Genomic DNA, 23,866 nt, shown 5'->3' with positions numbered 1-23,866 from the left:
AAAAATAAATATAGAAAAAAAATACATAAAAATTCGAATAAATAAAGGGGATATTACAGAGAGGGAGGTAAACCAGCCTCCCAAGAGTCACAAAAAAAAAATCACACTCCGGATTTTCATCTCAACACGGGCTGTCCCCCTTGTGACTCCGTGGGCTCTGGGGTCTGCTTTCACCTGCCAGGGAGCAGATCCCATCCGGAAGCAAACCACCTCTGTTGCTTCTGTTTTCTGTTTGTCTGTCTGGTTTTGCCTTCCCAGCTGGGCTTGGAGCCTTTCCACTCAGTCGGCATCCTTGGGTTTAACTCGGTCGAGTGGTTCCTTGCGGCTCTTGGCGCCATCTTCGCGGGGTAAGACCCCGGGCCCGGGTCCCTGTGGATGTTGGGCGGTGCTGCTCTGGGAACTGGCAGCCCCAGGCTGGTTCCCACGGAGATGTGAGCGGGGGTTGTAGAAGCAGCCGCAGGCGAGCCGGCGAGATAGACACACACACCCGTCTAACAGAGGACTAGTATCTCATATACACAAGGGACTTCTACAACTCAGGAATAAAAACACAAAAAGAGGGACTTCCCTGGCAGTCCAGTGGTTAAGGCTCCGCGCTTCCACTGCAGGGGGCACGGGTTCGATCCCTGTTCGGGGAACTAAGATCCCACATGCCGCTCAGTGCAGCCAAAAAAAAAAATAAAAGATTTTTAAATGGGCAAGAGACTTGTACAGAAACATCACTAAGGGAAGTAGCCAATAGGCACTTGGAAAGATCCTTGATGTCATCAGCCAGCAGGGAGATACAAAGGGAACCCACAGCAGAATGGTTCAAAGCAAGAACAAAAGGTTGCAAATGAAGGGAACGGGTGGAGAGGTGGGGGGGGGGGGTCCAAACCCCACCTCTTATTTGCCGTGGGACCCTGAACAAGTGACTTCCCTGCCCTGAACCTCAGTTTCCTCATCTGTAAAATGGGGTACTGTGAGGGTTCCATGTCATAATGACAACCTGGGAGCCCATTCTCTCATCATCACTGTCATTTTTGTCCTTTTCATCACTGTCCAGCTGTGGAGGGAGGGAAGCTGGTGCCGAGGCTGCAAACTCAGACCTTCCCTGCAGACCCTTCCCCTCCCCCCACCTTCCAGGACGTTCGTTCTCGACTTAAGGTGTATGGAGCACACTCGTGCACGTGTTTTCTTTTCTCAGGGGCTTCTGTGTTGGTATTTATGCCACCAACTCTGCGGAAGTCTGTCAATACATCATTGCTCACGCCAAAGTGAACATCCTGCTGGTGGAAAATGACCTACAGTTGCAGAAAATCCTTTCGGTAAACCCCTCCGCCCCCCATTGCTGCCTGCCAGTCACCGGGGGAAGGAGGGGGGGGTGTGTGTGGAGTGGATGTGTGTGGAGTGGATGAGTTTAATTTCCAATGCATATTCATTTCCTACTCGGCCTCTGTTTTTAAAAATGTGTTTGTTGTTATTTTATATACAGTTCACTGTTTATCAGTTTTCTTTTAAAAAGTTATTTTGAACCTTGTCATCCTTGCTATGTTGACCTCTTATAATTGTCCTCCTTTCTGAAATGCTTTTGTCTTTCTTTTCTGTTTCTTTCATAAGTCCGACCACTTCCTGTTTCACTACTTCGTGATGTCTGGCTCTCCCCTCAGGGCTTGTATGTTTGCTTTGTGTTCTTCCTTCCCAGCTGCGTTTACCCCATTACGTCCTAGGTTTTACGTTGGAAGGTTAGGGGGCAATTTTCCTTTGCTTTGCAGTGACTTTTTGTGCACAGTGAAATCTGACCCTCTCTTATTCCTTTTTTTTTTTTTCCCCTTGTGTTATCTTTGTAATGTTGCAAGAAACATTTCCGATGACTTGTGTTTGAATGAGCTGCAGTTGCTTGAACCAGCTTTTGGCAGAAGGATCCTGAGGGGAGGGGAGTCCTTGGGAGGGGTGAGCCTCGATGGCCAGATTCATGGCTCACCCCAAGAGCCACTGCACCGCGCAGCTTGTGGGATCTTAGTTCCCCGACCAGGGATCGAACCCAGGACCCCAGCAGTGGAAGCGTAGAGTCCTAACCACTGGACCACCAAGGAATTCCTGTGACTGTTTCTTTAATACCATATTTCATCTTTTCTGAGTTACTTTTTAATATTTCTGGAGTTGAGATGTCTCGCCATGGATGGCATCCTCTGAACGCCATGGGCCATGTGTTTTCCCACATTTTAACTTCTCTGAAATTAGGGCAGATTTGCCAGCCTCAATGGAATCCAGCCAGACTCAGTGAAACAGGATATTTTGTGCCACCAGGCCTCCTTCGACGCCTAATTCCTGAGCTGGTTCAGTGAGGATTGACGTCTACTTTCTGAAATTGCTTTCTGAAGGCATGCTTCTTTGGTCCCTGGTACTCATGTCATGCCCTGTCTGTCCTGTTCATAGCAGAACACACTGCGGGGTGGGTGATGGGTGATGAGTGATGGGTGGGGCCCTTCTCCTTCTTGCCGTGAATACTGGCTTCCGATTTGGGTTCTTCCACCGTTAGAAAATGTCACGTGCCCATCCTTTCCCCTGCAGCCACCTCACTGCTATGACTTCCTGTCCTTGTGCTGGTATATTCAACCTCACATGCATAAATTATTTCCATCTCTTAGTTTCATCAGAGATGCAGTTTGTGGGAGGTTTCTTGTTCTGGCTGCTCTGCATGAAAGATTCAAAGCCAGGCTCCGGATACTCTCCTCCCAAACTGGACGCTCAGGTCCACTTGGAAATCTTTGATTCTGTGTGATGGTCACGGCTCATAATCCTCCAGTGCTTCCCTCCTTCCTTTAGAATAAACTGCAAACTCCTCGCTGTCACCTCCAAGGCATGGCCTACCTGGCCCTTCCATCCCTTCCTGCATCCTCCCCCGGCCTTCTCCCTTCCATCCCCGTTCCAGCCAGCCTGGACTTTTTATATCCCTCAAACATCCCAGCTACTGCCTGCTTCCGGCTTTTTGGATGCCTGTTTCTTCTCTCTCTGGAAAACTCTTGTCCAGCTGTTACAATCACTTCTGTCATCTTTTCTCTCCAGGTCATGCCAGAGACTTGGTTATAATTATAAGTAGCGTACTGGATGTTGGAAGTGACTTCTTCACTGGATTGGCTAGAAATGTCATACAGGCACACTCCTTCCTTTGCACGAACAGGGGGGCAAGAATCCCACTGGCCTGGTTACCTGAACCTTACAGGTCTAGGTTTAGGTAGAGAGTTCTGAACCCACCCAGTTCCAGCCACCTTCATGGAGGATTTCTGTAGCCCTACTCCAACCAGAAGTTTAGCTGGATCTTGGCTGTGAAGCATAAGGTGCCAGGAGACGAAGAGCCGGGAGGGCCTCCTTCGACTCACCAACCAAAGCCACAGCTCTGTACAGAATTCAGGAGGCTGTTGCCCTCAACCCTCTGCAATGGTTGCAGTCTACTGATACCGACCTGTCAGTCAAGACAAAGAGCAAAAGTTTTACTGCGTGGGCAGGGGGAGGGAAAGAGGCTGAGGTCCCTGTGGGAGAGAGCTTTTAGGATGTGCTCTTCCAGGGCCCCGTTACCATGAGGTCCATACACAACTTTTTTTCAGATTCCAAAGACCAAGATGGAGACCCTAAAAGCAATCGTTCAGTACAGGCTGCCAGTGAAGGAGAGCAAATGTAACCACCTGTACTCTGTAAGTGTGAGAGGCGGCACTGAGCAAAGGGGAGGGCACAGCCTTGAAAGGGAAGGAGGGCACTCCCAAAGGAAGTGGGTAGTGAGCAAGGCGGAGGGTGAGGCCAAACCAGGGAAGTGGGCAGGGGCTCACAAAGGAAGTGGGTGGTGAGGAAGGGGGCGGGGCCAAACCAGGGAAGTGGGCGGGAACTCTCAAAGGAAGTGGGTGGTGAGGAAGGGAGAGGGAGGGGCCTCACAAGGGAAGGGGGTGAGGCTTTTGAGAGAATTTTTTTCTGGCATGAAGGTTCTGATTTACCGGAAGGTGTCTGTTCTGGTTATTTACTGCTGTGTAACAAATCACCCCAAAAATTGGTGGCATAAGACAACACCAATCATTTTATTATTAGTTTCTTTTCAGACCATTAGGGTAACTGAAAAAATACTGCATCATTGAAAATTAGATGTGTTGGAACTCACAACATTAAGTTTAAATATTTAATTTGTATTCAAACCAGAACTTATTATAAATTTACTTTCCTGGTTTTCACAGATGCAAAGTCATCAATATTTTTATTAAAACCATTAGCCATTTTTAATATATACAAATAGGAATATAGGGGTGCACATTTCTGCAATGGCTCGGACCAACAGCCCTGCTGGAGCCTTTTTTAAAATTTTGATGTTTCATTCATCATGAATTTGCTCTGCTTTGATAGTGACTTTTAAATTATTGCATTAAAGTAGTATTTATCTTGATTACAAGCTTTCTTTTTTTTTTTGGCATCCCCTCAAGTTTTGCACTCAAGGAAAAGCCCCTGGTCCTCACTCTGGTCCCAACCCTGCAGCTGGGGCTCCTCCAGCACATTTCCCTGTCTCTCTGTGGTGTCTCCATGTGCTGTCTCCAGCATGATGACTTCAGGACCTCTGGACTTACTGGTGGCTCAGATCTCCAGAAAGAATGTTTTGAGGGAGAGAAATATCCAAGTGGAAGCTGTCCTACCTTTAAGGACCTATTCTTGGAAGTAACACACTGCCCAGCAAGGCCAAGCTGCATGAGGGCCCAGACTTCAGCTCTTACTGAGAGAGGGGCGGGGCTCCTGAAGAGTGGGTGACACCGTAAATGTTGTCGCAGTCATTTTTTTGCAAATTCCCTCTGCCTCAGGGTCTTCTAAGAGTCAGAAAATGCTTGGGTGCAAGCAACAGAAACCCACTTAAGCCAAAGGAGGGGGTCTGGGTTTTGTTTTTAAGGATACAATGAGTTAACTCACAGAAGTCAGGGCAGGAGGGCTGTGAGGGACCAGGATGAGCTGCTGTTAATTTCCCTGAGATCAGGCCATCAAACCCGTGATCCAAATCAGAAGTCCTAAAATGTCATGGAGTTTATTTGGTTTGCCCTCCACGCAAGCGGGAGGAAAGATGTCAATGATCCTTTCTGGCCCAAACACTCACCAGCTCGTGCACCTTTCAGAAAACATTTAAATATTAAGACCAGGCCAATGACTAGGTAAGACAGCCGATCAGAATTACAGACCTTTCAGAGGTTAAAAATGACCAACACAGAAACAATATCTTAAGCCTGGATAAGTTAAATAAACTCATTTGTTAGAAGTAGTATTTACAGCAGGGTTTCTCAGCCTCGTTGGACATTTGGGGTGGATAATTTTTCATCGTGGGGGCCGTCCTGTGCATTGTAAGGTGTTGAGCGACATCCCTGGCCTCTACCTACTAGGTGCCAATAGCACCCTCCCAGTTGAAACAATCAAAAATATCCTCAGACACTGCCTAAGTCCCCTAAGGGGCAAAATCACCCCTGGTTGAGGACAATGATTTATAGGGAAGAGTTCTGTGACATAGATTAGTATCTCCTTCTCTGCAAGGGTGAGTAGAACCTACCGTTTTTAGATTCAGTTTAGGAATACATTCATTAGAACTGAGAGAAAAAGGAAGCGCCTGGGAAATTAAAAGGTGAAATTCGGGGGCAGGGGGATGGCAGAATGAGACAATTAACTGGGTAGGTTACGATGCCTGGGATTGGACTCAGGACCAATTGCAGATTGCCAAGAGAGAGGACTGGATTGGACAGGACTGGCTCTGGTGTCTACCTAACCCAATCATTTGCGGCCATGGGAGAATGAGGTCTTGCACCAGCCATTACGGGAGCATCCTTTGCGGGGGAGGGCTTGAGGCATCTCTCAGAGAAAGGACAGGGTCCTGCAAAAGGCTTTTGTGTGCTGCTCCTCTCACCATCACCCTACCCTGTTAGAGACGGTCTGGGTAAAGGTCCTTCCCTTTCAGATGGGGCCAGCGTTGCCCTGGCAGGCTACAGGCAATACTGGCCATTTCTGGAGGACCTGGAGTGCCCTCTGTCTTGCAGACAGGACATTACCCTCATCCAGAGCCTCACTAGGGGCTCAGAGGTAGAATTTTTGCAGGTCTCAGGTGAAATTTGGTTCACACAGCCCAACAGTTCCTTCTGAGGCACCAAATTCTAAGCTAATTAAGAGCACAGGCTCTAGAGTCAGACAGTCTTGGGTTAGAATGATAGTTCCTCTGTCTACCTGCTGTGTGACCCTGGGCAGGTAACTTACCACCTCTGAGCCTCAGCTCCTTCATCTGCCATAGGGAGATGACGTATCTCTTATCAGTAAGGATGTCTTTGGTTGCAAGTGACAAAAGCCTAACACCAAATGGCTTAAGCTTAAAAGACCATTTATTGGCTCATATCCACAACCTAGGGTGTGGATGTCAGACACGGCTGGAACCAGGGGCTCAAATAACGTGACCTAGACTCCATTTTGCTCTCTTCATATCTTGGCTCCATGCCAGCCTTGATTCCCCCTAGTCCTGAGATGGTCCAGCAGCTCCTATGGCTACATCTTATTCACGTTCAGATGACTCATTCATGTCCCAGCACTTCCAGCAAAAGCCCTGACCTTCACTGTGATTGGACCACCTGAGGTCACGTGCCCAGACCCAGTCTAACCACTGTGGCCCAGGCAGATGGGACCTTCTAGCTTAAACCAATCACAGCGGCGCTCAGCCACAGCAATCTGGTAACTAATAAGTTTGAGGTGCTGAGTGGCATCTGGGAAGGCAGAGAATAAATAATATTGAACTCTGCTGTTCTGAGCATTTTACATATATTAACCCATTTACTGCTTAAAACAACCCAAGGAGTTGGGTCTTGATGTCATTCCCATTTAACCTATGAGGAAACTGAGGCACCGGTGCTTGAGTAGCCTGCCTGGGAAGTGGAGGAGAAGAAGCAAACATCTTAGGGCTTTTGTCAGAGGTGCCTTTCCTCCTGCTGGGAATCATGCTTCGGGAGAAGCTGCTGGGGCAAGATCTGACTGGGGAAGGGAACTCCTAGGTGCTGAGGACCCCTCTCACACACCCTGAGTCCCCACCCTCCACTTCTGTTGTTTGTTTGTTTTTTGGAGTATAGCTGCTTTACAATGTTGTGTTAGTTTCTGCTGTACAGTGAAGTGTATCAGCTACATGTATACATATATCCCCTCTTCCCTGGATTTCCTTCCTATTTAGGTCACCACAGAGCACTGAGTAGAGTTCCCTGTGCTATTCAGCAGGTTCTCATTAGTTATCTATTTTATACACAGTAGTGTATATATGTCAACCCCAATCTCCCAGTTCATCCCACCCTCCCATTTCCCCCCTTGGTGTCCATACGTTTGTTCTCTACACTGTTTCTATTTCGGCTTTGCAAATAGGTTCATCTGCACCATTTTTCAAGATTTCACATATACGCGTTAATGTATGATATTTGTGTTTCTCTTTCTGACTTACTTCACTCTGTATGACAGTCTCTAGGGCCATCCACAACTCTACAAATGACCCAATTTTGTTCCTTTTTATGGCTGAGTAATATTCCATTGTATATATATACCACATCTTCTTTATCTATTCCTCTGTTGGTGGACATTTAGGTTGCTTCCATGTCCTCGCTATTGTAAATAGTGCTGCAGTGAACACTGGAGTGTGTGTGTCTTTTTGAATTATGGTTTTCTCCGGGTATATGCCTAGTATTGGGATTGCTGGGTCATATGATAGTTCTATTTTTCGTTTTTTAAAGAACCTCCATACTAGTCTGCATAGTGGCTGTATCAATTTACATTCCCACCAACAGTGCAAGAGGGTTCCCTTTTCTCCACACCCTCTCCAGCATTTCTTGTTTGTAGACTTTTTGATGATGGCCATTCTGACCGGTGTGAGGTGATACTTCATTGTAGTTTTGATTTGCATTTCTCCCATAATTAGTAATGTTGAGCATCTTTTCATGTGCCTCTTGGCCATTCTTTGTGTCTTCTTTGGAGAAATGTCTATTTAGGTCTTCCCTTGTCTTTTCTTTCCACAGTGGGATGATTTCATGGAGCTTGGCAATAGCATCCCCGAGTCCCAGCTGGACCAGATCATGAAGAGCCAGAAGGCCAATCAGTGTGCTGTGATCATCTACACTTCTGGGACCACAGGCTATCCCAAGGGGGTGATGCTTAGCCATGACAACGTAAGTGCTGTCTCTGCTGACAGGGACGAAATTTGCAGCATCCAGAGTCCCGTCACTCTGGGGCAGTGGCCTTCAGGCTAGTTTTGTTCTTGACCCACAGGGGCACAGTGGCGTTTAGGGGCCCAGCACATGGGGGTACCCTTGATCTGTGGGGCATAGAGAGTTATGCAAATGCTTCCAAGGTTGGGGGCAGCATAGTGCAGGGGTTGAGATCAGGGACTCTGGAGCAGACCTGGCTCTGTGATCTTGGGCAGGGCATCTGACATCTCCAAGCCTCAGCTTCCTCATCTGTAAAACGGGTGCAATGTAACAGTCCCTGCCTCATGGGTTGTTTGAGCTCAGAACCGTGTTTGATAAAATAAATACATGAAAGGGCAGTATACACATTGTGTTTCAGGGGTAAAGCAGAAGCTGTTTTAGTTAGTTGAGGAAGGCCGTGTGCTTGGGGAAAACTTACATATGTCTGGGTGGAATCCAAAGCTGATGGTTATTTAGGTCACTGTTAGGAAAGAATAAGGAGAATACATGCTAAAAGATCCTGTTTATGGGGGACGTCCCTGGCGGGCCAGTGGTTAGGACTGTGTGCTTCCACTGCTGAGGGCCCGGGTTCAATCTCTGGTCGGGGAACTAATATCCTGCAAGCCGTGTGGTGCAAGCCTAGAAAACGCAAACTTATCTACAGGGACCAAAAGCAGATCAGTGGCTGCCTGGGGAGGGCAAGAGGGAGGCATTACAAAGGCGATGGAAATGTCCACCATCTCGATGGTGGTGATGGCTGGCTTCACGGGTGCAGACATAGTCAGTGTGTGCCAAATTGTACACTTCAAATGCGGTTCTCTGTATGTCAATTACACCTCGATAAAGTTGTTGGTGTTTGTTTTTTTTTTCCCATCAATTTATTTATTTACTTATTTTTGGCTGTGTTGGGTCTTCGTTGCTGCACGCAGGCTTTCTTTAGGTGCATCGAGCGGGGGCTTCTCTTCGTCGCGGTGCGTGGGCTTCTCATTGCGGTAGCTTCTCTTGTTGCGTAGCAAGGGCTCTAGGCACGCGGGCTTCAGTAGTTGTGGCACGCACTGGCTTAGTTGCTCCGCGGCATGTGGGATCTTCCTGGACCAGGGCTCGAACTCGTGTCCCCTGCATTGGCAAGCGGATTCTTAACCACTGCGCCACCAGGGAAGCCCCAATGTTTTTTTAAAGAACAAGAAAGACAGTGACGGTTCATTTCTGTTGCACACTTACTATGGGGCCAGGGGCCGTCCTGAGAGTTTTACACTTTGTAAATCCTTGCAGCAATTCTATGATTGTATCCATTCTATCAGGCGGACGCTGTTTCTACAGATGAGAAAACTGAAGCCCAGAGAGGTTAAGCTGCTGGACCCAGGTCACACAGCAAGCAGTGTGGCAGAGCCAGGAGCCGAAACCCAGGCAGGCAGGCGCCACAGTCCACATTTTCAACTACACTGTAGGTCTATGGGGTTAAGGTGTAAAAATGTCCAAAGGTGCGATCGTTACAAATATGTTAAAGCTGGTTGAAGAACAGTACACAGAGCACGACGCGATTTTGTTAAAAACTGAAAAACGGCAGCGAGTGATGTACACGTGTGTAAGTTTTAAAAGCAGGAAAGTGTCTGGCAGGACATGCACCCAACACACTCCACTCTGTGAGTCAGAAAGACTGCTAGTTTTAAAATGAAGCGTTTCTACTTTATAAGGGCTTTCCCCACCAGCCCAGCTTAATAGCTGGCAGCACACTCTGGCGTTTGCACTGGCTGTTCCCTCTACGTGGAATACTATTTCCCAGAGACCCACATGACTTGCTCCTTCACCTCCTCCGGGTCCCTGCTCACATGTTACCGCCTCTGTGAAGCCCTCCCTGACTTCCACGTTTAAAATAGCAAAGAAAAATAAACCATCCCATTAGCCCCCAAGCCCCATTTGGCTACTGTTTTTTCTTACACTGCCATATTATACAGTCACGTGTTTATCATGAACAACAGCTCCTTGAGGGCAGGGGCTGTCTGTCTGGTTCACTGCTGTGTCTCCAGTGCTTGGTGTACAGGAGGATTCAATCCATTTTGTGGACTGAATGAACGGAGCCTGATGAGGCCCCCACCCAACCCTGGCCAGCGACCACGCTCCCAGTGGCTTCATGTCTAGCGAGATCACGTCCACGCAGAGGGCAGACAAAAGCCGAGCCCCTGGAGCAAGTCTGCCTGGATCTGCATCCTGGCTCCCCAACTTGCTAACTATGTGACCTGAGAAGATTTCCTTAACTTCTCTGGGCTTCGGTTTGCCCATCTGTAAAAGGGAGACAAGAATGGTTGCTACCTCTCAGAGTTGCTATGAAGGTTAAATTATTTCCTATACTGTGTCAGTTAGCTACTGCCGCGTAACAAACCGTTCTAGAACTTAGCAACTTAAAACACCAAGAGTGTGTTATTTCTGGGTCTGGAATTTGGGCAGGGCTTGGCAAAGCGTCTTTTCCGCCCTACAGAATGTCAGCTGGGGTCACTCAGCGGTATTCAGCTGGTGCCCAGGCTGGGCTGGCAGGTCCAAGCAGGGCTTCACTCACGTGTTTCATGGGGCTTGGGCTTCCTCACAGCATGGAGGCATCGAGGCTGTCGAACTTCTCAATGTGGCACTGGCTCCCCCGAGGGCAAGCATGCCCTGACACAAAGGCAGAAGCTGCGGTCTATTAGGACTCAATGTCAGAAGTTTACACGGTGCTCCACTCTGTGGGTCAAAACCAGTCACCAGACCAGCCCTGTGAAGGGAAAGGAAAACAGACTCCAGCTCTGAATGGCAGGGGTGGCAGAGAATTTGCAGTTGTCTTTAACCTACCACATAGACATAAGATGCTCAGAGCAACGCCTGGCACATTGGGATTAAAAAATAATCCCTGTCGGCTATTATTTTTTAAATCATAATCGTCATCTTTACAGCAGGAAGTCAGAGCCAGTCCCATGTTCTCAACATAGGTCAACAGCTCAAAGCTTCTCCCGTTTACAGGGTACTATGCCATGCTGAGATAAACACACTAACCCCTAACAGAAACCCCACAAGGTAAGATGTGTCATTAACCCCTTTCAGAGACTGGGAAACTGAGGCTCAGAGAGGGGAAATGACTTGCACAAGGTCAGAGAGCATAGAAAGGTCTGAGCCAGGATCTGAACCCAGGAGTGTCTAAACCACTGTAAATCACGGTCTACACACACCTAGCCCCTTTTCTCAACAAATGGGCTCTGGGTTCCTTGGGTCACTGTGGGTGACAGTGCTTATGGGTGCATAAGAAAAATCCCTTCATTCTGAGGCCCAAAGAAGAGGGACAAATCTTGAAGGCTTACTACAGAGCGAGTGCTTTGCATATTTCATTACACTTAAATGTAACTTCTCTTTCCTCATTCATTCATTCATTCAACAAAAATTTACTGGGCACCTACTATGTGCTGGGAAAACAGCTTTGAGCAAAACAGACCCAATGGTGGCCCTCAGGAAGACAGACAGGGAATGAACAAATAAAACCACTCAGATTATGGCAAGTAGTACGTAGAGGATTAGACAGATGCTGGAAACTTCAGTTCAGGTGATGTGAGACTACTTCCGTAAGGAAGCAACATTTAACCAGAATATAACGTCTGAGGAGTCAGTTGTGGAGACAGCTAGAGGATGCCCATCCCAGGCAGCAGGAACAGCCCGTGCAAAGGCCCTGAGGCGGGACCTTGCCTGATGTGTTGGAGGAACAGTGCAGAGGCCCATGTGGCTGCATTAATGAGGCGACTGTTTGCCAAAGACTTATGACACCAGTAAAAAAATATAGATTGCAAAATCATAGGTATGCTAAAACTTTCCATCAAGGTATGCACCGGAGAAAGAAAAACATTAACATACTAATTGTTGGGGTATTAATGCCACGGGATTATGGGTGGCCTTTTCGTTTGTTGGACAGTGTTGGTTTTATAGTTTTATGTTGGGCACGAGGAACCTCTGTGCCCCTTTTACAGATGAGCAAATACAGGTTGCAAAGGATTTTTAAGCAAATAGCCCATGGTCACACAGCTAGTAAATGGTGGAGTCAGGATTTGATTCTGGGACACTTACTGAATCCTTCAGATTTCTGACTATCCCCGATAGACATTCTGACTCTAGGGTCTGTTGCTGGATCCTAGGGCATCTGGTAATCCCCCAAAGCTTCCCATCGAATTTTACTGCTCCTTCCATCCCCAGGCGAGTCAGTGAACCTCTCTGTGCTTCTGGTTCCCCATCTTACAGATGGGGAGAATCGCAGTTATCAACCCCAGTGTGTTAAGATGAGGACTAAGTGACTCAATGTTTGTAAAGTACAAGAGCGGTGCCTAAGCAGGTGCTTTGTGTTTGTTAGATAATTGCATTTAAATGGCCCTCGGGCAAGGATGAGGCGCGCTGAATCGTATTGGATTGTAAGCTCGACTTGTGTTCCAGATCACGTGGACGGCGGGGTCAGTGGCGAGGGACTTCAATCTGGCTTATGCTCCTGAGAAGCAGGAGGTGGTGGTCAGCTACCTTCCTCTCAGCCACATCGCAGCTCAGATGATGGATGTCTGGATACCCATGAAGGTCGGGGCTTTCGTCTACTTTGCTCAACCAGATGCACTCAAGGTATGAAGGCCAAGGGCAGCCCGGAGGAGTGGATGGTTCCTTCAAGCCCCAGATCTGGGGGTTCCTTCTCCATCCTCATCTAATGCTCCCAGTCAGCAGCATTTGAAACAGTCAACCACCTTCTTTCAGTTTTTATCTTTATCCAAGTCATGGTATCCATGGCTGTGCAGACCGTATACTGAACAACCTAAGACTAAGATGTGAATGGTATCGAAAGCAGAATGTGCGTGTACGTGTGTAGTTTTTTTTCAAGTCAGTATTCCCAACTCCAAAATGCTCCCCAAACCAAACGTTTTTGGCAGTAAAATCAGACCTGAATTGATGTGAAGCTATCTGGAGTCTTCATTTTTATCCCACTTATTGGGAATATGTGTTATCTGCAGAAATATTAACGTGAAGGATTTCAGCTGGCTTGCCAAGACACCACCATGGGATTCATATAACAAATGAAATAAGCACCATATTACCTTTCTGAAGGCCAGAGAATTCTAAATTCCAGAACACATCTGGCCCCACGGGTTTGAGATAAGGGATTTTGGACCTCTTTTGAAAAACAGCAGTGTCCTAACCACCCTCCAGAGGCAAACTCTCTAGAATTTTCAAGAGATTTACCTCCAGTTTTTAAAAAATATGTAATAATTTTCTTGACTCATGCACTTTTAAATATTATCTATTACTTTTCTATTGCAGTAGGCAAGGATTTAATCCTCTTACACACCCATCTTCACCTGCTTCCCCTTTTCCCATCCTCTCAATGAAAAGACTTCTTAGTTAACGGAGCCATGTAGTTTACTACATGATTACATATCTTGTCTGGTACAACCTTTTGTTTTCCCCAGAGTTAATAGTTGCCTTTCTTTTCCAATTTGGTGGAAGTTTTCTGTATACCTGTCCACAGTTGCTCCATCTCAACTGTCACATGCTTATCAGGATTTTCCAAATGTTCTAATACCTACTGCATTATTTTCCCCTGAGTAGGACTGGTTGTTGTTTTAAGTTGTCCTAGATTGGGCCCCCTAGAAGCAGAACCTGAGATGGGATGGAGATTTTTGTAATTAATTGAGTAGGATCTCTCAGGTGAAAACTGTAAGGGAGTGAGGGGAGCAAGATATGGCAAGGGGAGAAGAGAGGATGTAAGTTCAGCTGGCATGTAAGTGGAATTGCCCTTACGCAAACCAATCCCATGGGAATCTCTGAAGCATGAATGGCACCACAGTTGTACTGCTTTGAGGCAAGGGGTCTGGGCTTTTGTACCCCCATCTCAGAGAGTCATTGGCTATAGGCTTATGCACTCATGCGAGTGCATAACTTCCCAGGCATTTCTGAATAAGGGCAGTTCTCTGAAGAAGAGGGAAGCTGTGGACCATTAGAGATCTGAAGAGGACATCAACAGCAGCTTCTACAAGCTGTCATGCAGGGATATCCCTTCCTCCCACTCCTGTGCTGAATCCTCTGTTTTCTAAAGTCCTTGTGTTCTTTTTTGGGGGTTACCTCTTCATTTAGCTGGAGTTCATCTTTGGTAGGTTTTTCATGTTAAGTAAGTAAAAGAATTCTTGTATGTCCTGACCTTGTAGACTTAACAGAGCCAGAAAAGAACTCTGCACTTTCCTCAGCTACATTCTCTGTATTTGCTTCCTATGATTGCTGGAACAAATTACCACAAAATTTAGTGGCTTAAAACAACATAAATTTATTACCCCACAGTTCTGGAGGTCAGAAGTCTAAAATGGGTCTCAATGGGATAAAACCAAGACATGAGCAGGACTGTGTTCTTTCTGGAAGCTCTTGGGGAGAATTGGTTTCCCTGCCTTTTTTTAGCTTCTAGAGGCTGCCTATGTTCCTTGGCTTGTGGCCTCCTCCTCCATTTTCAAAGCCAGGAGCACATAGCATCTTCAAATCTCTCTCTCTCTTACACACACACACACACACACACCTACCTCTGCTCCCACTGTCACACCTCTCTGATCCTCCTGCTTCCCTCTTATAAGGACCCCTGTGATGACATTGGACCCACCTGGATAATCCAGGATAATCTCCCCTAGGCTAAGTCTTAGGGCCTTTGTAATTCCTTCCAGAGGGCTCATTCTCCTGTTCTTCACGTGGCTGTCTCCTCCATGTCATTTAGTTCCCAGCTTAAATATCTCCTTGACCCCTTTCGGTCACTGTCACATCCCCCATGCTCAGTGTCTGAGACACATTAGACACTCAGTAAATGAATACTTTATTTTCTGGCTGAAAACATAATGTATACACACTCGCCTACAGTGCCTGAGAAGTTCCCAGTCTCCAATATCCTTAGCAATCCCTAATAGTCAAAAAATTTAAAATTGTCCACCAGGTAACAAAGCTGTCTTAACATTTTTTTTTTTTTTTTTTTTTTTTTTTGGCTGCAACGCGCGGCACGTGGGATCTTAGTTCCCCCACCAGGGATCAAACCCATGCCCCCTGCAGTGGAAGTGCAGAGTCTTAACCACTGGACCCTGGCTTAATATCGTAAGCAACTGCCAGACTGTTTTCAAAGTGGCTGTGTCATTTTACATTCCCAACCAAAAGTGTACGAGAGGTCCAATTTCTCCACATCCTCACCAACACTTGTTTTTTTTTTATTATTATTATTGCCATCCTAGTAGATGCGAAGTGGTATCTCCCATATTAATTTGCATTTCTCAAATGATTAATGGTGGTGAGCAACTTTTCCTGTGCTTATTGGCCGTTTGTATATCTTCTTTGGAAAAATGATCAAATTTTTAACCATTTAAAAATCTGGTTGTATATCTTCTTATTGTTGAATATTAAGGGTTCTTTATACAAATCCTTTATCAAATATATGATTTGCAAATACTTTCTCCCAGTTCCGTGGCTTGTCTTCTCATTTTCTTACTAGTGTCTTTTGAAAAGCAAAACGTGTTTACCTCTAACGAGTGTTAACTCTCCAATTTACTGATTTTTTTTCTTCCATGCTTCTGTTGTCATTTGTAAGAAATCACTGCCTACTCCAAGGTCACAGAGATCTTCTTCTATGTGTTCTTCTGGAGGGCTTTTAGATTTAGCTCTTACTTTTAGGTCTGTGATTCATTTTGAGGTAATTTTTGTGTTTGGCAAGAAGGCTCTAAGTTAGCTAAGCTCTCATTTGTTTTTTTGTTTGTATACAGATATCCTTTCCTGCATTAAACTGCCTTGGCACTTTTAATGAATGTCAATTGATCATAAATGTGAAGATTCATCTCCAGATTTTCAGTTTTGTTCCACTGAACTTTATGTCTATCCTTACACCAAAACTACACTGACTTTATTTTTCCGGCTTTATGGTAGTATGACTACCTTGTCCCTGTTTACCTGGGACTTTCCCGGTTTCATAAGTGAAAATCCTACATTCCAGGAACGCCTCCAGTTCTGGGCAAATCAGGACAGTTGATCACCCTACTTTATAATAAGTTTCAAAATCAGGTAATAAGTCCTCTGATTTTGTCCTTCTTTTTCAAAATTGCTTTGGTTATTCCAGATCCTCTGCATTTCCATATAAATCTTAAGATCAGCTTGTCAATTTGTATGAAATAGCTTGCCTATTTTTGATAGGGATTACATTGAACCTATAGATCAATTTGGGGGAGAATCTTGCATAATACTCCACTGCATTCTTGGGCCACAGTTTCTTTAGCCAATCCCCCATCATTGGCCACGAATTCTGTTTCCATCCTGTTACAAAATGATGCACAAAGAATATCTCACACGTGCTTCTCTGTGTACCGGATCTTTCATTCAGCTGAATTCTGTCACCCACAGAAGTGAAGTTGCCAAGTTGCATTTAAAATGTTAATAATACTGTCACGCTGCCTTCCAAAAACATTTTACCAGTCTGTGCTCTCTACCAAATGCCCAGAGAGAGCATGATAATCTGATTGGCCACTGGCCAGCCAATGGATTGGTTCCCTTGGGTCAGGAGCTCACCCTGGTCCAATAAGCCAAGAGCTGAGCTGAGCTGAGGAGCTCTTGGCTTATTGGACCAGGGTGAGCTGAGCGGCTGAGGAGAGATGGACATCTGGGTTGCAGGTGTGGCTAACCCAGCTCTGCGCCCTGCAGGGCACTTTGGTCAACACTCTGCAGGAGGTAAAGCCTACCGCCTTCCTGGGGGTGCCCCGAATTTGGGAAAAGATGCATGAGAAGATAAAGGAAACTGTTGGCAAATCTTCAAGCTTGAGGAGAAAGGTGTTTTCGTGGGCAAGAAATATTGGCTTCAAGGTCAACTCAAAAAGGATGCGAGGGTAAGTGGCGGGCTCAGTGGGGCCAGGCGTGGAGGGCAGTGGGTGAGGGGGCTCAGCCTTCTCCAGCTGGGTCCCATCAGCCCCCTTGTGGCTCCATGGCTATAGAGCTCTCCTTGGCATTCATGTTCATAGGGGACATGACACTCCCATGAGCTACCGCATGGCAAAGGCCCTCGTGTTCACCAAAATCAAGAATTCCCTTGGCCTGGATCGCTGCCGCATTTTTATCAGCGGGGCCGCACCCCTCAACCAAGAGACTGCTGAGTTCTTTCTAAGTCTGGACATACCTATAGGTGAGGCGTACGGTATGAGTGAAAGCTCAGGACCCCATTCCACGTCCAGCCCAGAGAACTACAGGATTCTAAGGTACTGGCCTCCCGGGCAGACTCCCGGTCCTCCAGCCACACGGGGTCAAAGGGATGAAGATGGGAGGGTCGACAGGCCTCTGGGCTAAGATGAATCCTGACTTGGTGTCTCCAGAATGACCCCTGTTCTCCAGCCTCCAAGCCCCAAATTTTCATGACCGTGGGAAGCCCCAGTTTGTCCGAGAGCCCATGGACAAAGGGGAAGGGCTCTCAAACATTCTATGGACTCTCCCTATTTGTCATTTGCGAGCTCTGCCTCCAGACGGCCCACCCCAGGCTCACCCACCCAAGGTTCACCTCCCTAGACCTCGGGACCGTTCATCTCCATGGCGCTTTCTCTCAAACACGTCCCCAGGCCCCTCCTGGCTTTCTCCCAAGCTCAGCTCACCTCGGGCTGCAGGATGGAGCCCGGTGATACTGACACAGTGAGAACAACCAAGCCAAGCTCCACGTGGAGTCTGAGAACGGTGTTCCTTCACAGGGCCTCCTGGTTGTGCCCCTCCCTGATCCCCGCCCTGCCACCATATTGCAAGGCTGGCTCTCCTCTCATGCTCGGCCGAGTTCTGTCTGCCTCTGAACTTAGCAAAAAAACTAAATTCAGTCTTCCCAATCTGGCAAAACCATCTCCTGCCTCTTACTTTACCTTGCCCATCAGTTATCTCCCCTTCTCCAGTCCATAATCCCATCTGGGTCTGTTTTCTGCAGAACCCAAATGCCCACTGGAGTTTTCTTCCAAAACCAAAGAGTGGTCCTTCCTTAAAGAGTGTTTTTCGCTGTGCAGAATTTTTTTATCTTTACCTGGTTGAACTCATGAAACTTGTATAGCTTCTGAGTTTTTCCATATTCTTAGGAAAGCTTTTTTTTTTTTTTTTTTTAAAGATTTAATCTTAATTCTTAAGTTCTGGTGTTCAGAAAGGACCTCTTGTAGATCCTGGAAATGAGACAGCTTGTTGATAAACGTGGAAATCAAGTTAGATTTTTTTTTTTTTTTAGCCACGCGGCATGTGGGATCTTAGTTCCCCAACCAGGGGTCGAACCCGCGTCCCCTGTGGTGGAGTCTTAACCACTCGACCACTGGAGATGTCTCCCTAGAAAAGCTTTTAATGGAGGTCGTAAGGAGGCTCTTTATAAATGTTAAGCTTCACAGGCCTGCCTTCTTTTTCCTCTTACTAAGGGAATACCTACACTTAACCCTAAAACCACTGGCCCTTCTAACTGCCAGTAAAAAAGACCTCAGCAAGGCAGTAAGAAAATCCTTCCTTTTCTGCATCTTAAAACCACCCTCCCGAGTAGTATCACTAGTGAAAGGAATTTCACAAAAATCCAGATATCAGCTGGTGCTACTCTGTCTTGTGCAAGTAACTTTAACCTCTAAAGAGATTCTAGTTGGTTGACTTACTTAAAATCAGCTGTCCTGGTCATTGCGTTTAGGTCGACATACCTGTTTTCTGGAGGGGGTTTTGTTGTTTCCTTTTTTTTTTGGCCGTGCCATGTGGCTTGTGGGATCTTAGTTCCCTGACCAGGGATTGAACCTGGGCCCTCATCAGTGAAAGCGTGGAGTGCTAACCACTGGACCACAGGGGACTTCCCTGTTGCTGTTTTTAACCCGGGAGCTGTTCGTCCTTCTCCTATTTATGTGAAGATAAAAACAATCTAGATTCACTTTGCTGTACACCTGAAACTAACAACTATACTCCAATAAAAATTTTTTATTAATTCCCAAAAATAATAATAATAAAACAATCTACAACTCTGCTGGGTTTCCCAGTTCACCAAGTGTTTGGGAAGTTGGCTCACTTGATTGAACAAGCCCTCCCTCCACTCGGCCAACACCCCTCGTGCCCACCGGGCCCTGGGGAGGGTGCAGCAGCAGCTTCCAGCCCAGGCCAGCTGAGCAGAGTGTTAGGAGCCTGGGCCACAGACCCAGGCCGACCTGGGTGGGTGACCTCGTCTCCCCGAGCCTCAGATTTCCTCCCTCCTGTGCCCTGGCAGCTCCGGCAAAGTCATGACTGGGTGTAAGAACATGCTGTACCAGCAGACCAAGGACGGCGTTGGGGAAATCTGCCTCTGGGGCCGGCACGTCTTCATGGGCTACCTGGAGAGGGAGGACGCGACTGCGGAGGCCATCGACGAGGAGGGCTGGCTCCACTCTGGGGACCTGGGCCACATGGACAACCAGGGCTTCCTCTTTATCACGGGCCGCATCAAAGGTACTGGGGCCGGGCTCCGCAGGGGCCTCCTGTGAGCAGTCTCACCTTGAATGTTGAAGGCTCCTAGGCCCCGCCTTTCAGGGGGCGGGGCTCACACTGATGTACAGGGACACCCCAGTCCGCGCACCCCAGCTCTGTCCCTGTGCCCAGCGTTTGGCCCTCGGCAGGACGGAGCCAGAAAAGAAGCCCATTCTGGGCCTGAAACCTCTGTTCCCTCCCCTGCCATTTGAGGATAACGATAACTACAGAGTTGTAACGATTCAGTGAGGATTAAATGAAATGATGTAGAACAGGGATCAGTCAACTTTTCCCATAAAGGGCCCACGCGTAAATATTTTGGATTTGCAGGACACAGGGTCTCTGTCGTAGCTGCTCCACTTGGCCGTTGTGGTACAAAAGCAGCAGCAGACGATGTGCAGACCGATGGTCATGGCTGTTTGCCAACACAAATGTCACAGGATTTTCACGTGTCACGGATATTATTCTTCTTTGGATTTCCTTCCGACCATTAAAAAATGTGAAAGCCCTTTTTAGCTCGTGGCCATACAAAAACAGGCGGAAGGTGGGATTTAGCCCACAGGCTGGAGTTTACCAACCTCTGAGGGAGACCATTTGGCATGGAGCCTGACATAGGCAGTACCTATACAATAAGAGGGCTATGTTAGCATTATTTCCATGATAAGCAACAGAAAACCCTTCTTAAGCAAGTTTGAGTGAAAAAGTGATGCTATTGGCTCAAAACCAGCAAAGTCCAGAAGGTCATGCTTCCGGCATGGCTGGATCCAGGTGCCAAAATGACATCACAAGGAATCTCTTTATCCTTCTGTTACCATGTTGTCCTCTGTGTTGATGCCATTCTTAAAGAGCCTTTTCCAACTTGGTGACTAGATGGTTGCCAACAGTCTAGGTTCATCCTAACACCCAAGGGATGAGTAAGAGTGTATTATTCCCAACAGTGTCGGCAAGTTTTAGGCCTGATTCTCGCTGGATCTTCTTGGGTCACTATCACATCTCAGATTGAATCACTGTAGAGGATGGAATATGCCGACTGGTCAGACCTGGTCACATGCTCACCCCCCCCCGAAAACCACATAAAGATGGAGAGTAGCTCCCTAAAGAAACCCAAAGGAGTCGTCACTGGGCAGACGATATCAGAGATGTCCATCATGGGATCAAACTGATTATTACTAGTGCTGTAACGACCTCAGCGAGGGTGACTGTGAGATCATGGGATGGGAGGGACAGAGTTTGGGTGGGTGGCACAGGAAGTAGCAAGCATCCCAGGATGAAAGAACAAGTAAAGATTGTGTCTGGGGCAGGAGGAGGGGCTCTTGAAGAATTTCAGAGGCAGCGAGAGAAAGTGACACAACTCTTTTAGAGCTTGCCAAAATTAGGGATGCTACACACCCCCCCAGGGAGAGCGGGGACTTAAGGTCTTTGGGAGTTGCCAAATGATGGGAAAAGGAGGAACCAGAGAGACAGGGTGTGGTCAGAAGCACCTATCTTCCAAGCAAGACATGCTGGAGGGCCTGGAGCAGGGCATGGGGGACCAAGAAACAGGCAAGGAGTTCGTAAGACGCTGTCCAAGTGGAATGCCCAGGACTTGGATGCTTAATGGAAATTTGAAGATGGGGGATGAAGGGCAGAGTGACTTTGGGTCTGCGGCCTGGAGAAGGACAGAGAGAGAGTCCTGGCCATGGGCGGAGGTCCTCCTCTGCTTCTGGGGTTTTCTAGGTGAGTGGTCATTGGTGCCAACCTCTGTCCCCTCTGATCCACAGGGGGCAGGGCTTTTGGACTGTCATGGTTGAACCCACCCCCAGCCATGCTTTGTTTCAGAAATTATCATCACTGCTGGCGGCGAGAATGTGGCCCCCATTCCCATCGAGAATCTGGTTAAGGAGAAGATTCCCATCATCAGTAACGCCATGTTAGTGGGAGATAAGGCCAAGTTTCTAGGTGTCCTCCTGACGCTGAAGGTAACGGGGGTGTTCTAGGCGGGAGGAATCCGCTTCTTGGTCCTCAGAGACGGGTGATAGGCGTTGTGACAGGGGTGTCTCGGGGCAGTGTGAGGTCGACAAGACGACTGGAGAGCCGCTGGACAGACTGACCTGGGAGGCCATCAGGTTCTGCCGGGATGCAGGCAGCCAGGCGTCCACCGTGTCCGAGATCTTGGAGCTGCGAGACCCCTTGGTCTACACGGCCATCCAGAAAGGCATAAATGCCGTGAATCAGTGTGCCATCTCCGACGCGCAGAAGATTCAGAAGTGGGTCATCTTGGAGAAGGACTTTTCCATCGGTGGCGGGGAGCTAGGTGAGTGGCCTGGAGAGCCGGTGGCCTTGAAACTTGGAGGCTGGTCCCTTGCTAGCGTCCAGGGCCACTGTGGGCTCTGAGGAGACGCGTCTTTTTTTCTGGGAGTCAGAGTGTCTGTGGGACCAGCCGTGGACCGGGAGGGGGATGCGACCGCCTCCAGCTAACTGGTGTCCATCTCCCCCCGGCCACACACACACACACACACGCGCGCACACACAAACACATGCACATGCACACAGACACGCACACGCACGCGCGTGCACACACACACACGCGCGCGCAGTCCCTTCTCCCCAGGGCCTTTGCACCTGCTGCTCCCTCTGCCCGGACTGCTCTTCCCCCTCAATTCTTTGCCCGAAAGGCTCCTTCTCATTGTCCGGGTCTCACCCTAAAGGCCACTTCCTGAGAGCAGCCTTCCCTGACCATCCCGGCTACAGCAGCTTGCCGTCCCCCCTAACACACTGACCCTACAGTCCACCGTCACACCTACTGTACTGCCCTGTCTTCTTGCTTCCCTAATATGTCAGGGTCTGAAACTACCCTACATATTAGTTTAGCTTTGCCTGTCTCCCCGCCGAGAGGGGAGGGGTCGGGGTGGGGGGGTCTTGCCTTCCCCTGAGGTCCCCCCAGGGGCTTGCTTTCAGCACTCGGCTGTACTTCCACAGCGTGGACCGCAGGGAGCTGGGAGCATGGCGAGCGTGCAGCCTTCAACAACCTGGGTTCAAATCCTGTGCCCGCCACATGAGTTGTGACTTGTCCCTCCGAACCCTGGCCTTTTTATTTACGAGCTGGAAATGCGATCCAGGGTCGGGGGTGGGGGTGTGTGTCTAGGACACCTGGAGGGAAGCCCGCACCCCCTGGTGACCGGAGCCTACACGGCATCCTGGGCTGTGGATGAAAGAAGTCTCAAGTGGAAGCGTTCGCCCCGCCATGCACTTGCTGGGTGACCTTGGAGCAGCTGGCCCTGAGCCTCACCTATAAAATCGGGGGGTCGGGGGGTGTCCCTCCGTGGTTGGGTGCAGCATCCCTGTCAGGCACAGAGCTCACTGCGCTCCCCACCTGCCAGCTCACGGAATCCTCACCGCGGCCCAAGGACAAGGCGGGGGCGGGGAGGGGTCCTCTCATCCCGGCGGATGGCAAAGCGGGTGCCCCCAGGAGGTCAAGGGCACAGCCAGCCACCAGCCCAGCCCCAGCCATGAGACCCTGTCTCCTGGTCACGCCCGGGGCACGTGGACTCTTATTGCATCCCCACGTCTGAACTGGTTTCTCCTTTCTCGGCAGGTCCAACGACAAAGATTAAGAGACATTCCATAATACAGAAATACAAAAAGCAAATCGACAACTTCTATCAGTGACGTCATTGGCAGAGCTGCTCCCGGCTGCCCCGATGGCGAGACCGGCTTCGCTGGGCCGTGCCGCAGATGAGGCCAACACAGCTGGTCCCCCCGAGCGGCAGGCAGGTCCCTGAGCAGAACCGCAGAGGCCTCGTGCGCACACGCACCCACGCGCGGCTGCCGCAGCTTCTAGGTAGTGTCTGCCCTCAACTAACGCTCTACCTGGGTCCCGGCAGGGCATGCAAACTCCCTCCTGCTCGGCCGCCAACTCTGTTAGCTGTTCTTCCTGCCTTTTCCACTTGCCTCGTAGAGGCAGGGAGCAGGGCAGCCTTCCCATCCAGGACCGGAGCTTCTGGTGAAATGCCCAAATGTTTCATTGTGGCTTATCTGGAGAAGCCCTTTTGTCAAAAACTGTGGGTGGGGGACTTCCCTGGTGGCGCAGTGGTTAAGAATCCGCCTGCCAATGCAGGGGACACGGGTTCGAGCCCTGGTCTGGGAGGATCCCACATGCCACAGAGCAACTAAGCCCATGAGCCACAACTACTGAGCCCTCCTGCCACAACTACTGAGCCCGC

At 48.5% G+C, this 23,866-nt stretch overlaps 1 protein-coding gene across 1 annotated transcript in view; it reads left to right on the top strand.

The window, feature by feature from the left end:
• ACSBG2 (acyl-CoA synthetase bubblegum family member 2) overlaps positions 1-23,312 on the top strand; it is a 65,367-nt gene extending 42,055 nt beyond the window's left edge. The window contains exons 4-14 of the mRNA XM_059918648.1: positions 259-347; positions 1,187-1,307; positions 3,588-3,674; positions 8,025-8,174; positions 12,633-12,809; positions 16,890-17,071; positions 17,204-17,437; positions 19,429-19,646; positions 21,483-21,622; positions 21,711-21,957; positions 23,239-23,312. Coding sequence (XP_059774631.1) covers positions 259-347; positions 1,187-1,307; positions 3,588-3,674; positions 8,025-8,174; positions 12,633-12,809; positions 16,890-17,071; positions 17,204-17,437; positions 19,429-19,646; positions 21,483-21,622; positions 21,711-21,957; positions 23,239-23,312 — 1,719 coding nt within the window. The remainder of the gene's footprint in view (positions 1-258; positions 348-1,186; positions 1,308-3,587; positions 3,675-8,024; positions 8,175-12,632; positions 12,810-16,889; positions 17,072-17,203; positions 17,438-19,428; positions 19,647-21,482; positions 21,623-21,710; positions 21,958-23,238) is intronic.
• The last annotated feature ends 554 nt before the right edge of the window (positions 23,313-23,866 follow it).

Source organism: Balaenoptera ricei, chromosome 3, assembly GCF_028023285.1.
Source record: "Balaenoptera ricei isolate mBalRic1 chromosome 3, mBalRic1.hap2, whole genome shotgun sequence".
In the NCBI taxonomy this organism is placed as follows: domain Eukaryota; kingdom Metazoa; phylum Chordata; class Mammalia; order Artiodactyla; family Balaenopteridae; genus Balaenoptera; species Balaenoptera ricei.
This window is presented reverse-complemented; position numbering and strand designations above follow the sequence as displayed.